Source organism: Callorhinchus milii, unplaced genomic scaffold, assembly GCF_018977255.1.
Source record: "Callorhinchus milii isolate IMCB2004 unplaced genomic scaffold, IMCB_Cmil_1.0 Scaffold3, whole genome shotgun sequence".
NCBI classification, from domain to species: domain Eukaryota; kingdom Metazoa; phylum Chordata; class Chondrichthyes; order Chimaeriformes; family Callorhinchidae; genus Callorhinchus; species Callorhinchus milii.
In genome coordinates, this window is record NW_024704744.1 from 79,791,666 (window position 1) to 79,805,512 (window position 13,847).

The 13,847-nt window shown below is 38.8% G+C and overlaps 1 protein-coding gene across 5 annotated transcripts; it reads right to left on the reverse strand.

The window, feature by feature from the left end:
- Positions 1-1,646: 1,646 nt before the first annotated feature.
- Positions 1,647-13,724, reverse strand: ndufaf5 (NADH:ubiquinone oxidoreductase complex assembly factor 5). 5 transcript variants are annotated; one of them, XM_007892300.2, is made up of 11 exons: positions 13,371-13,724; positions 11,633-11,673; positions 10,284-10,347; positions 9,118-9,165; positions 8,709-8,812; positions 8,475-8,514; positions 5,444-5,641; positions 4,588-4,648; positions 4,225-4,308; positions 3,130-3,212; positions 1,647-1,845 (listed from the first exon to the last, which is right to left on the reverse strand). In XM_007892300.2, the coding sequence occupies exons 1-11, from the start codon at positions 13,689-13,691 to the stop codon at positions 1,753-1,755; spliced, it is 1,137 nt and encodes a 378-aa protein (XP_007890491.1). In that variant the 5' UTR covers positions 13,692-13,724; the 3' UTR covers positions 1,647-1,752. The 5 variants fall into 5 exon arrangements, with proteins under 5 accessions (XP_007890491.1, XP_042188787.1, XP_042188790.1 ...); XM_042332853.1 differs by lacking the exon at positions 13,371-13,724 and adding an exon at positions 12,215-12,417 and having other exon boundaries at positions 11,633-11,699; XM_042332856.1 differs by lacking the exon at positions 8,709-8,812 and having other exon boundaries at positions 10,264-10,347.
- Between the last annotated feature and the right edge of the window lie 123 nt (positions 13,725-13,847).

Sequence of the window (13,847 nt, forward strand, 5' to 3'; positions counted from 1 at the left end):
AGAGGTAGGGAGCCTCTATTCTGAAACTATTCCTGAAAAATTTCTCTCATTAATTGTAGCATTAAAACAGTAATGCAGTGATCAGTAAACTTAAATTTAAAATATTTAAAAATTAAGCCTGTGATTTTGTTTATACTCTAAACATAGGATGAAAAATGTTATGTAATATTCAAGAAGATTTAGCTGAATCTCATGCAACAAAGCAGAACTTCATTCCCAGGTAAGATTCCTCCCTATTGCCCAAGCTGGAATGGTTCACTGGTTCATTTATTTGTTCTACAAGCTATTATATTTTGCATAGTTAGTATTGATGATTCTGTTCTTAGGTGCCCAAACTGGAAATATATTCAATTTTCCAACACTGATATTTTTCCCACCTCAAACGTAAGCAATCATAACATCAAAAGTGCACGAGGGCTGTGAAAAGAAAGTCTAATGAATATAGAAATATATTATTAAATCTGCTTTAATCGATAATCCTGCAATTCAAAGAGGCCATCTGGGTAAGGATGAAGGCACCTTATATTGACGGGTAAGAATGAAATTTCGCACAAGTCAAGGCTTCAGGTAACCTCGGGAGTAATGGAGGGCAGGGAGAGTTAGGAGGTGAGTAATACAAGTTGTGTAAAGAAATCTCAGTGGTTTTGATAGGAAACTGAAATGGAGCTCAGTTGAATGTAAGATTTAGGCGTTTAAACAATTTATACAAAGACTTATGCAAGTTTTACTGGATTTGATTAATTAACAGCTTCATGTTGACAAGAACCTTTCAATTAATTATTAGGAATAACCAAAAAAAAACCCTCTCTACTTCGCTAATTGGCACATTTCATTGTGCACTATTTCCTGAACCAATATGCATTTATCTCATTAAAATCCATCTGTCATTCTTTAGCACCTGTTTAGGTTTAGATTTTTGAATCATTTTATTACCCATCTCACCACAAATTGCAATGTATTACAGCTAAGCTGTCTAATTGTTGCTAATCATTAAAGACTTAATGAGAATGATCAATTGATTTAACCAATTAGTTTCCAAGTTAAAAGTATTGATGTGCTTTGGCTCTATTCAATATTGTTCTCCAATTACCTTATGAATATAATTCCAGAACTAAAGAAGACTGGTAATTGAAACACCTCTATGGGAAGCAAAGGGTTTCCTTTCTATTCATTTCTAATCAATCAAATGCATAAGAAATAATTAGGGCATATGATTATTCCTTTGAAAGATGTTGTCTCATTCATTGGTTTCTATTATACTCTTGCAATTGAAAAGGAATCTGGCAAATTCAAGACTCTTTAAAATCCTTACAAGACACCGGTATAAGAAATCAAAAGTGTGACCGTTTTTGATTGCATTTGTTCCTAACAGGGTGTTGCACCTATAGAAAGGTAGGATACTGGATCACAATTATGATTCTGCACATAGCAAGTTTGTTTCCTAATCTCAGCTGTGCCATCAAGGAAACGTTGCAACTGAAATCCAGCCACAAGAATGAAAAATCAGAGAGCGATTCACTCTCTTCCATACTCCATAGCGTGCTCCCCTAAGAGAAATATTGGCAGATCATCTGCCTGTCGCCTTGGCCAAGGAACAGTGCCTCTTCCAGCTAGGAAATAAAATATTTAAGTAGTGGAGACATAGAATAAACAAAAGTTTAATTTGAAACAGAGCTCCAACCACAATCACATTATAAAGTTTTCCATTTATACAATCCATAAATTTGTCAGTCTCAATTTAAACATTTTATTTCAACTTTTATTCTTTTTTGTTGATATAAGTTCATTCATTTTCCCCAGATGGTCAAATGATAATGCAGCAGAACCTCTCTGTGCTGGTTTAGGCTGAAAGGAAGCAGAAATAACATGAATACAACAGTAGCGATTAGTGAGTGATGTAGAAACTAAAATGTCCCTGAAACCAGTCTTACTTGAGCATATACAATTCACAGTAAATGTGCACATTCTGTTTCATTAAGATACAATTAAGGGTTAACTTGAAAACAATCATATTTTTAAATATATGTAACAATTACAGATATTTCTAATTATTTCCTCACACCACCAATGGAATTTGTTTTTAAAATTAGTTGGACAATGAGTTGAGAATCCAAGCCATCTGTTATTCCACACGCATCTGCGTGTGTTTAATATAAGAGTTTGCTCTGTGGTTTTCTATCTCTCCTTTGAAGTTTGTATCATGCAACAAGTCAAAAAGATGAAAGCAATGGATCAGCATTGGGCAATATTACAAAGAATGAGTAGGATAATTAATGTCATTGGCTAGTTACGAAATTGTGAATAGCAAGAATTTTCAGTTTTTGTCAATAAGTGGGTACTTTTTCAATTAGGAGAAACTTGAAGGATGGTTTGTACTTAACTCCATGTGTAGCTAAACTGCACAAATATGAGCACCAATTCAGATTAATTTAAACTAGTTTTGGAGATGGTGGGGAAAGGCTTTGTTCAATAAGAATGATTTAGGCCCATTGATGCTACGAGTTGTGAAAGGTTGAAGATTACATGTACTTTATGTATGTAATACATAGAATATTATTTAAATATTTATAATATATTTTAGTGTATCCTACATGGGAAGTCACTGGCTTTCTGCATGCAAGTGATGCTACAATGCAAAAGTACTGACAGATAATCACACCCAGATATAAGGCGGGTTGGGATTTTACGAAACCCAGCTACCATGTTAATGGTACCATGTCACTGCACATTTAAATTCCACAAAATTAATTTAAATCAAAACAAAAGTAAGACCATTCAAAGTTGTTTTTAAAACAAAGGCAATAGAGGTCAAATTAACTACCAGCACGAGGTAATAGTGAACTTTTGATGAGTGGATTCAGGATTTTTTCCATTATTTTTTGTACTCTGGCATTACTTGTTATCCATTTTTGAACTGAACGGGGGGGTGGGGGGAGAGTGGTAAGAGATCCAAATTGCCCACTTAAGTTACCTGGGAATTTGAAAAAGTAACTCGTAGAGCTGATGGGAGTCTGGAGTCTGTGCAGATACCACTCTGCCTTTTAACAAAAGATGGTGTATATAAAGAAAAAAACAAAAAAAAAGTTTTCTGGTAATCTGTGAATCAACATTTCATTTTAATTGTCTTACCTGCGATTCGTGGGGTTTCCAACCAATCATATAGAAAATTTGAAATGTTGCTGGCACAGATCCATCGTCACTCCCATACATCTCTTTCAAAAGAAGAGGTTAAAAGCAATGTGTTCTATAACTTGCAAAAATAATCAATCCAAATCTATCCAATATTAGTTTAGATGCTGTCAGTAAATAATTAAAACAATTCTTCATTAGCGCTAGAAGCAAAAATGAGCTACCATATTGATCTTTATATTCTAAGATTAGTGGTGGCAATTATCTATTCCAAACCAACTTTCATGGGTCTTGCATTGTATTTTTTAATCTCGGCCTTCCAGTTTCATTCATACATCTATATGTTAACTATAATAATAATAATAATCCTTCCATTTGGTATAATGCTTTTCACGTCGGGAGGACATTCCAAAGCGCATCACAGGATTTACCCTGAGTTTGAATGATTGTGTATTTGTAGGCAAATGCAGCAGCCCAATTGCATACATTAATGCCTCACAAACAGCCAAGTTATCAAACAAGCTCATAGAAATCCACAAGACATGAAAACTCCTCAGACGTCAAACTGATTTCCAGCCCATAACTGATTAGAATAGCCCATAATTAATACATTGCTAATTAAGCTCATGAGTTCCTATGGATAAGCACTGCTAGCAAAAATCTGGTGTGTGAAAATATTCAATGAGAATAGTCCTACATGAGCTGGCAAAATAAATTATATTTCAATGTACTGTGTATCAGTGGTAAGAAATAAGTTGCAATCAAGATTCTCACCCTTCCCTTTAACTGTGAATTACCAATCACAGTTAGGAAGGGATCAATTGTTTCCCTACAGGGAAGAGAAGGTCATCTTCCTAGTTATTCATAAAGTAATGCAACCTGCTACAAGGTTTCATGCCAATCCTCTTAACTGAAGATGCTGGCACAGGGAAGAATAGATGCACTGTAAAAATGTGCTGAACTTTAAAGTAAGCACAAGGAGGGGAGTTTATCAACATGCTATAAAATACTGTATACCATTTATCATCTGTCAATTTTAATTCAGATCAGTCAAATTTCACAACCAATCTAATCTCTATACCAGCAAAAACTCACCTTTGTAGATTGCAGCAGCTGCCAGCATTGTGTCTCTATGCAACAAGGGTTTTCTAGTCCACGCACAATTGCTCTCTCCCATACCTTCACATTCACAAAAGAAAATACAAATTGTCTACTTTCTGTCAATTGGTCATTTCAAACTTCACAGTCCTGTCAGAATAGTTCTGCACCACATCCAATATAACAATCACAACTACATTTTCTTTGCATAGATCCATGTGCACAAGACAAATATTATTGTATTTTGGCATTAAATATATTTCTCCTAAATCACAATGTTCGTAGGTTCACAAAATAAGTGACGTAAAATCCATTAAGAGTAGAGTACAACAATGGCAGAGATTTCTAAAATTGACACACCTTGTAAATCTTCCATTATTTCAAACATTCCTGGATAATTCACCTGGATTTCATCAAAGTCCTATTGGAAATTAAGGACATGCATTGCATGTAAAACAATTCTTTATAACAGAACGTGTCATGATTGGCAGTAGTGCAGTTTGAGTGCTTATCAAAAGTATGGGCAGATGCCAACTGAAAGTTGTGTTTTTATTGAAACTATCTTTCCTGTGTTTGTCTGCTTTATCCCCTACCTACCTGCCCGTACCCTCCGTTCCTCTGGCTCCGGTCTGCTCCACGTCCCCCGCCCCAACCGCCCTACCATCGGTGGTCGGGCCTTCAGCCTCTCAGCCCCCAGGCTCTGGAACTCCATCCCCCAGTGCCTTCGCCTTGCTTCTTCCCTTTCCTCCTTCAAGGCCGGTCTCAAAACCTTTCTCTTTGACCATGCCTTCAGCTCCCCTCTCGACTCTCTTCCCCCTCCTCGCTCCCTCCCTTCCCTCCCCTCACCCTGACCATTTCCCCCCTGCTCGGGTCATGACCCAACTGTGCAGCGCCTTGGGACGTCCTCCTGACGTGAAAGGCGCTTTATAAATGGAATCTTGTTGTTGTTGTTGCTTTCTGGACAAACAGGTAGTCAGATACACAATTGATATTTGCAGAGGTCTAGGAACTGCTAGTTTAACAAACAATGGTGTATGGGTGGTAGACAAAAACATTTTTCCAAAAAAATTACAAACAAAATGCCTCTCAGATGTTGGAATAAGAACTTTGCCTGCGAGAACATATACATGTGCAAAGTAAGTCCTGGAACTTATGAATAAAACTGGTGAGCATTTGGATTGGAAAGAAGCTGCTGAAAATTATCAATCCACTTTACCAAAGTCAGCATGTTAAACCCTGCTCCTCCCAGCAGATTGCCCAAGTCCGTCAAGGCAGTGAAAGGTGATACGTGGGGTGCAAAACCTCCTTCACGCTCCAATTCTGCCAACTGTAGGGAGCAGCGAAGTTCGTATAGAGTCTCTCCTCCCACCATGGCACCAATAAATACCCCATCTGGTTTTAAGGAATAATTAATCTGTAGATGACACAAGCAGACAAAACATGTAATCAGCCATTGTATCTAAATTATTTGGTGAAACACACAGGTTAAGCTTCATTGTGATGCCCAATAATTCATTTATTTTGGACCGATTACTTTGCCATTTTGATTTGATCAAGAACCAAAACATAAGCCTTTCAAAACTGTTTTAAAAATAAGTTTACAATATTGCAGTTCTCAGTTAGCTTTACCGCTGGAAGCACTCAATTCCAGGAAGCAATATTTTAGTAGCCACTTTTGTATATAATTTTGTAGCAAGCCATATATTAAATATACACAGGTGTCTGGGAGAACATGAGCCAGTATTGGTAAAATTGAGACACTGTTAAAAAAGATAGTTAAATGCTGTGTCAAATTAAATACAACAGCACATTATGCATAGCACATACAAAAAAATTGTGTAGTGCCCTTCACGCGGAGTACATAACACCTCGGAATGCTTATAACATGCTGATTATCTGCATGTCTAAGTTTTTGGGCACCTCCTTCCTGGCAACCTATTCCAGTCATTAACCAATTTCTGTTTAAAGAAATACTTCCTGGTGGCTTGTACTGAAAATGCTTTCACAACCCCAAATAACCGATGGAAACTGCAATGGAAATTACACAATATTGAAGAAATATGTACAATTGTAGAATAAGCAATCAATTGGAAGTGAGGTAGTGTGGGGATTCCAATTCATATGACAACAGGTGACTGTAACCACCTCTACAATGACCCATCAGAGAGGCTTGTAAGTGCACCAGTGCGAGAAGATGAAAAACTAGATAACACATTCTACAGACCTGGATGTCTTGTTAGGCAGTAGTGATCTGGGATTGGTGCAAACAGTGGAGATGCACATTGCTCTAAGCTGCTTGTTTGGATGAAGGAAGATGTAACATAACATTCAAAAGAATGTTCATTTGAACAAAGTTTAAATAATATTAATAATGTAGCAGCTGGCTCACTCAGTTCTAGGTCAGAAGCTTATTCGTTCAAGCCCCATATCGTGATTTGAGTTCATAATCCAATGCTTTGACACTTCAATGCAGTACAGGGTGAACACTGCATTGTCGGATGTGCCTTCTTGGGGCTGAGCTGGCTCTAAGGTAATGTGCCTGGCAATGAAATATGAGAATCAAGTTGATACTCTCTCAGTGATTTGAGGAAGCTTGCCAATCAAACTCACAATAGCAAGTTTTGCGGTTTTAGCTCATTAAACTCTCAGAGATCTCCGTCTAACATAACTTAGCTACGGCATTCGCTTGAAGGAAAAATCACTACATTTTACAATAAAATTCTGCAAAATGCTTTGGGTTGTTTTGTAATAAGGCGCGACATCACAATTCCTCCAAAGAATTTACAGAATATATTATTCTACCAGCCTGAGATAAACATTAAAGTTACCTAAATTAAATGTTAAATAGTTAAATGTATTATTGATGCAAAACACTCCAGTAACAGCAACAAAATTACATTTGTTTAGTCCCTTTCACGTCGGGGGGACGTCCCAAGGCGCTGGACAATCATTATTTTGGACCCGACCTGGGGATCGGGATGGGCGGTGGGGAAGGAGGGTGATCGAAGGCACAGTCAAAGAAGAGTGTCTTGAGACGGTTCTTCAAGAAGGCAAGGAAGTGAGGCGGAGGGACTGCGGGATAGAGTTCCAGAAGGTGGGGACAGAGTGGCTGAAGGACCACGCACAAACGGTGGGGCAGGCGAGATCCCGCTGAGTAGAGGGAGCGAGCAGGATGGTAGGGGGTTAGGAGGTCGCAGACTTAGGGGGGAGCAAGACTGTGGAGGGCTTTGAAGGTGAGGACCAGGATCTTGAACTGTAGCCTTTGTGGGATGGGAAGCCAGTGGAGTCAGGCGGGATGGGGATGGTAGTGTCATGGACCCAGGTGAGGGAGAGGACATGGGCTGCAGAGTTCTGGATGATCTGCAGCCTATTGGAGGGAGGAGTTGGCGAGGTCGACAAGCAGGGAGTTTGCATAGTCGAATCTATATGTTATGAATGCGTGTATGAAGGTCTCGGCGGCCTGCGGTGTGAGTCAGTGGCGGAGCCGGGCGATGTTGCGGTGGTGGGGGAAAGCAGAGGCGACCATGATGCAGAAGTGTGGTAGAAAGGATAGTTGAGGGTCAAACAAGATCCCAAGGTTCCGTACTGGCTTAGTAAGGTGGAGTGTGCATCTACGGATGGTGATGCTGTCAGTGCCTGAGGTGTGGAGGCACTGACGGGAGCCAATCAGGAGAACTTCGGTCTTGTTGACATTCAACTGAAGAAAGTTAGTTCTCATCCAGGACTTGATGTCTGACAGACATTCTATCAGAACAGCAGTGGTCCTGGAGTCAAGGGTGGAGGCAGAGAGATAAGAGATGGGTGTCATCCGCGTACATGTGAAAGTAGACCCCATGTCTGCAGATGATGTCACCAAGGAGCATATAGATATTGAAGAGGAGGGGACCAAGGACAGAGCCCTGAGAAACACCCACAAGACAGTACGGGAGCTACAGGAGAAACCGTTTGTGGAGATGAAGTGGAGACGGAGTGAGAGGTAGGATCTAAACCATGAGGTTGAGGTGAGAAGAGGCAGTAGAGGAGGATAGAGTGGTCAAACGTATCGAAGCAGCAGAGAGGTCAAGGAGGATGAGCAGATGGACAAAATGTCATGTCACTTTGACCAACGCTGTTTCTGTGCTATGGGCGCCACGGAAATCAGATTGGAGGGATTCATGAAGAGAGTAACTCCTGCAAGTTGTCCTAAGAGAGGGCTACGAAATAATAATTCCTGCCCACTTATTTAACAATCCCAAATGAATTCTTACCTGTCTGAATGCCCCAGGAAGATCATTCACCCAATGCAAACTAAAAAGAAAAATATATTTTAAGTCCCAGTTTAGTATATTCAATTAGTTTTTGTGTGAATTATTAATAATTTTTGGATTTACCCTTCAAAATAAAGTTTTAAAATAGAATTCATTTATTTTTTAAAAGTCAAAGGGAACTGACCAACTTCATTAGTTTGGAGCAGGATACACAGCTACATAATCAATGCATACCTTAAACTACTAAAAACAAGGTCAAATGTATTTTCTTTGAAGGGAAGGAATTCTTCATCTGCTAAAATATTATAGGTGGGAACTTCGGTCTCAATTGGATTTTTCTGGAAGAGAGGTGTATTCCTGAGATTACAACAATATCTTTTTAATTTTAACAAACATGCTGAGAATATCTAAATTTGCCCAAAGGACACAGCATTTACACTGACTCCTGTGAAGCAGACTTTGGTCTGTTTCCGTGCTGTAATATTCTGATTCAATATCGATAGAAAATCAAATGTTCTAAATGTTCAACTTAAAATATAATTGCATATGTCAAATACTAATAATGTCAGGGTGCCTTATTTCAAAGCATTCCTTTAATACAAAATCTAATATTTAAAAGAAAGAAAACCAAATGTGTACCTACCAAAGTATTTTCTGCAATGTCCACTTGGAATAATTTCTGAACAACATCCTAAAATAAAATAACCAAGATACAAAGCTCAATGCATAATCAAATCACATTTTCATCCGGTTTAATTTAATTTCCTTTTGTCTGAGTGTTAGTTTGTTTGGAGGTGGGGAGCGACATCGGAAGATATTTGTTTTCAGTTAAGAGTGATTATTTTGCAGTGTGAACAGAAAGGTATAAACGCCCAATCACGTAACATAAATCAATGTGTTAGCAAGTGCAACTTCTTTGTTGACATTGTCTAAGGAACATTTTTGAACATGGGACATTGCAGTGCCCAAATTCACTGCTGTATTTATCGAAAAATACAGTGACTACACTTTACAAAATATCTTGGAGCTTTAAAAAGTTTTTACATAATGGGCACAATATCAAATGTAAAGATTGTTTTATTATAAAAGGGCCAGATAATACAATATTCTATTTTATCACACTTTGTGATTTAGTAACCCAATAACATTTAGTACATTGAGAGAACTGCCATTCATATTGGGATTGAAAGAATATTATTGTAGTATAAAATGATAGAAACTCCAAATGTTTTGCCTACTACAATGTTAGGAGTCCTGTAGCTTAGTGGTTTGAGGACTCACCTTGCAAGTGAGAAAACCTGGGTTCAATTCCCAAATAGGGTGAATTGGGCAAGTTTCCTCACTCCTCTGTTCACTGAGCAGTTAAGTACGAACCCAGTTGTTAGTCAATTGGCAGATCGCTTTTCTGGGGGTAATAATGCCTTAAAACATTTTTTAAATATAATAATTTGGTCACTCAATCCACAGCTGTTTGTGGGGCACTGCTGTGCGCAATTGGCTGCTGCGTTTTGTCCACAAAATATACAATCAATTCACTTTACAGTATATTCTGTGAAGTACTTTGAGATGTCTCGAAAACATTAAGATTGCTCCTAATCCTCCAACTCCAGTAGCTGTGTGTCTCAAGATGCTTGTGTCTATTCAGAACAGGATTGAAACTGCCCAAAATTATTTTGTGTAGCTAATATTGAGGAAACTATCATCAATCAGCCTGGACTGTAATCAAAACCAAATCCCTGAAACTGACAAATGCTAACCCAACTTGGTCTTGTTCCTAAATTTCAAAGACATGGCGTGTGAAATATTTACCGTGTTTAGGTTTTGAGCAATGTAACCTTTTCCACACCCAATGTCCAATGCAACAGGAAAGGTTCTAAAAGAAAAACGTGAAATCATAAGCAGATTAGAACGCAAGCAAATGTTTGTACAATGTAAGCTTAATATACTACAGTTCCTTTATAAGGCACCATTTGGGGGCCAGAAGATTCTAACTAGCCTTAGAGCTGGGCCGTGAAGTTACTGCATATGCACACATAAAGCTGTCTGGCTCTATTGGCACACATCGCACTTCAAAACACGTTGTCATGCTTCAAAACTCGTCATCATTTGTCAAAGTGATAAAACATGTTTTAATGAAGCTTTACTTATTTTAGAGCTTAAAATAAAAATGGATTAGATAACTCAATATTCAACTTTCCACGCAGCTCCTCTGTCTCCAAATAACTGGGTTGTAAAGTGAATACTGTCTATGAAGAAATCTGCGCTCTGCTTTGCTGTTCTATTTAAAGGAAAGAGTAGAGGCAAGAGGCCCTTGTGAAGGATCAACAACAACAACTTGCACTTGTATAGCGTCCTCCATGCAAGGTAGCGTCTCAGAGCACTACATCAAAACTACAGAATCAAAACTACAGAAAACAAAATCACGAAGCATGTTCCACTTAAATGTTTTGCCTGGTGACCAGTAAACTCCACCAATATCTCTTCATAACCAGGTTTGAGGAGATGCTGATGTAAAAGATTAGATCAATTGGCTTGATCTCTAGTTTTCCATTAAGGAGTCCTGTAGCTCAGTGGTTAGAGCACTTGCTTTGCAAGCAAGACACCTGGGTTCAATTCCAGGCAGGGCGAAACCTTGGGCAAGTTTCCTTACTCCACACGCCTAATAATAATCCCTCCAAAAAACCCAAAACAATAATAAATTGGTCATTTTCAATCTACGACTGTTTGTGGGACATTGCTGTGCGCAATTGGCTGCCGCGTTCGCCCACAAATATACAGTCAATTCACTTTACAGTATATTCTGTGAAGCGCTTTGGGACGTCCTCCCGACGTGAAAAGCGCTATATCAAATGCAAGGATTATTATTATTATTATTATTATTAAGGGAAACAGCATATATCCACCTGGTACTTCCAACAAATAGCAGAACTGCAACTAGTAACTCACATTGTGGACTATTATAGTTCAAATTAATATTAGTACAGTATTTCATGCAACATGACTTTGAATGACGTAAGTGTTGTGCCAATCTTTGCATGACAAAATGAAACTTTAAATGATTTGAAATTTGAATACTCTCTCCAGATGAAAAAATATTAATCAGTCCATTACATCAATAGTAGAAAATATGATATAGCAATTCATTTAATCTGATTTACCTTGATACATCAAAAATACGTTCCGCAACTCTGCTTCCAACCTGTACAATTGCAAAATTATTGTGATCTGGAGGATATAAAAACACATCTCATGATTGAAACTTGACTTAATGATGTTTTCAAGAGATCAATACCCAATCTTATAAAAGTTAAAAGTAGAATCTAAAGTGCTTTAATTTACTTATTATTGGGAAGTTATATTCCAATCAATAATCTCAAAATATTCTGAAGTAATACGTTTGTTAATTCAAACGAACAGTCTTGGAAGAAGCTTTTTTGTGTAATACCTCCCAGATTTATTTATTCTAATATGAATGGTTAGAGTAATACCTTATGCAACACAATGATGATACTAGTTTTGTCCATACACAGAAATAACCAAACACAAGGTAAAATAGGAAGAAGACAGAATTTCAAAGTGAGAGGAACAAGTTGGGATAATCTAAACCCAAAACAAGATTGCCTCTACACCATGTACAGCATCCCTTCCCCATCCACTCTAAAAGCTTCAACAAAACTAGAATTCTTCAGCCCAAGATTTCTTCTGGACAAGACTCTGGAAACCCATTACTCCATCCTCACCAAGCTCCACTGGTTCCAGCACTTCCATGGAACATGTTTAACATCCTTATCCTGGTCTTCAAATCCCTCCAAGATTTTGCCCCCGAAACTTATGTAATCTTCTCCATACCTTCTGCTCTTCTGCTGTTTGCACATCAATCAGTGGTGTAATGTTTTGTTACATGCCCGTCCTCTGAAAGTCTTTTCCACATGGCATTAAAAGCCTTCAAAAAAATATTTTCTTGACTATCCTTTTGATCAATATCTTTAAATCACAAGTTGCACTGTCCACAACTAGTGTTATTAAGCTTTGAGTCATTTGTTTCATGAAAAGAGCTCTATAAATTCATATTAGAATCACAGAATATTCTAGCACAGAAGGGGATCATTTGGCTCATCGTGCCTCTGGTTTTTTTTTGCCAATTATCTTAAATGTATGTGCCCCGGTTACTGACCCTCCTGCCAGTGGAAACTGTTTCTCCCGATCTACTCTATCAAAACCCCTCATAATTTTGAACACTTCTATTAGATTTCCCCTTAACCGTCTTTGCTCTGAGGAGAACATTCGCAGCTTCTTTAGTCTTCCCACATAACCAAATTCTCTCATCCATGGTACCAGAATTGCCCAGAATTGGACACAATACTCCAGCTGAGGCCTAACCAGTGACTTATAAAGGAATAGCAGAATTTCCTTGCTCTTGCACTCAATGTATAAAGCCACAAGGATCCCGTATGCTTTTTTTTTAATAGCTCCATCAACACCTCACGTTCTAAGTTTATTTAAAAGCATTTGCCCTTCTCAATTTCAGTTCTGAAGAAAAGTCAAGATGCTAACCCGCCTTTCTTCTGGACGCCGAGTTTTTTTTAAAAAAAAATTTCTCCGCTCAAAATGTAAAGTTTCTTTACTCTCAAATAGAATACAAAATATTACCGTCTCCGTGACTCAATTGTTGCTTAGGTTGTGGCCTACGAAGCACAAGGATAACACAGACTAAAGCATAGGTTGGAACCAAATGCAGACAGACATTGGCATCTCATGCAAAGGACTTGCGATAGCAACAACAAATACTATATACTGTATATACTGTAAAGTGGAGACTGCGTATACAAAATAGCACTTTGACACTTTGGCACTGTGTCAGATGCGAGGATTATTATTAATATAGTGCAAACACACCTCCTTCTTAAGATAGTCGTATTTGCCACTCTCCGAGACCGAGGATGCCCAGTTTTTCTGTCTCCTCTTCGTTTTCCTGTCAAACACGTTCAGTGTATTTTCAGTCGGGGCTGATCGGGCTCTGGCCGGACTGACCCGGTGGTCGCCGCCTGAGTTTGTTCGGGGCAGAGTCCGAAACCGAGACGCTTCGATCCCGCGGCCTTTCCTCGTTCGGGCCCAGGCGGCCGAGGCCAGCAACCGGGGGTGACGGTGGGTGAAACTAACCGGTCTGCTGCACCGACACAGCGAGGAGTTCAACACCGAACACAGGACGCGGTTCATTTTGGAATCTCTTAACGGTCGCGCAGACGTGTGACGGACGTTTTCAAAGTGAAAGTGAAGTGAAATACCGGTGCTCGGTCCCGCTCGCGGGCTTCTCTGTGCCGGTGCCGCCGCCGTATCTCCTTCACCAGACGCCCAACTCAAACCACCGGCTCT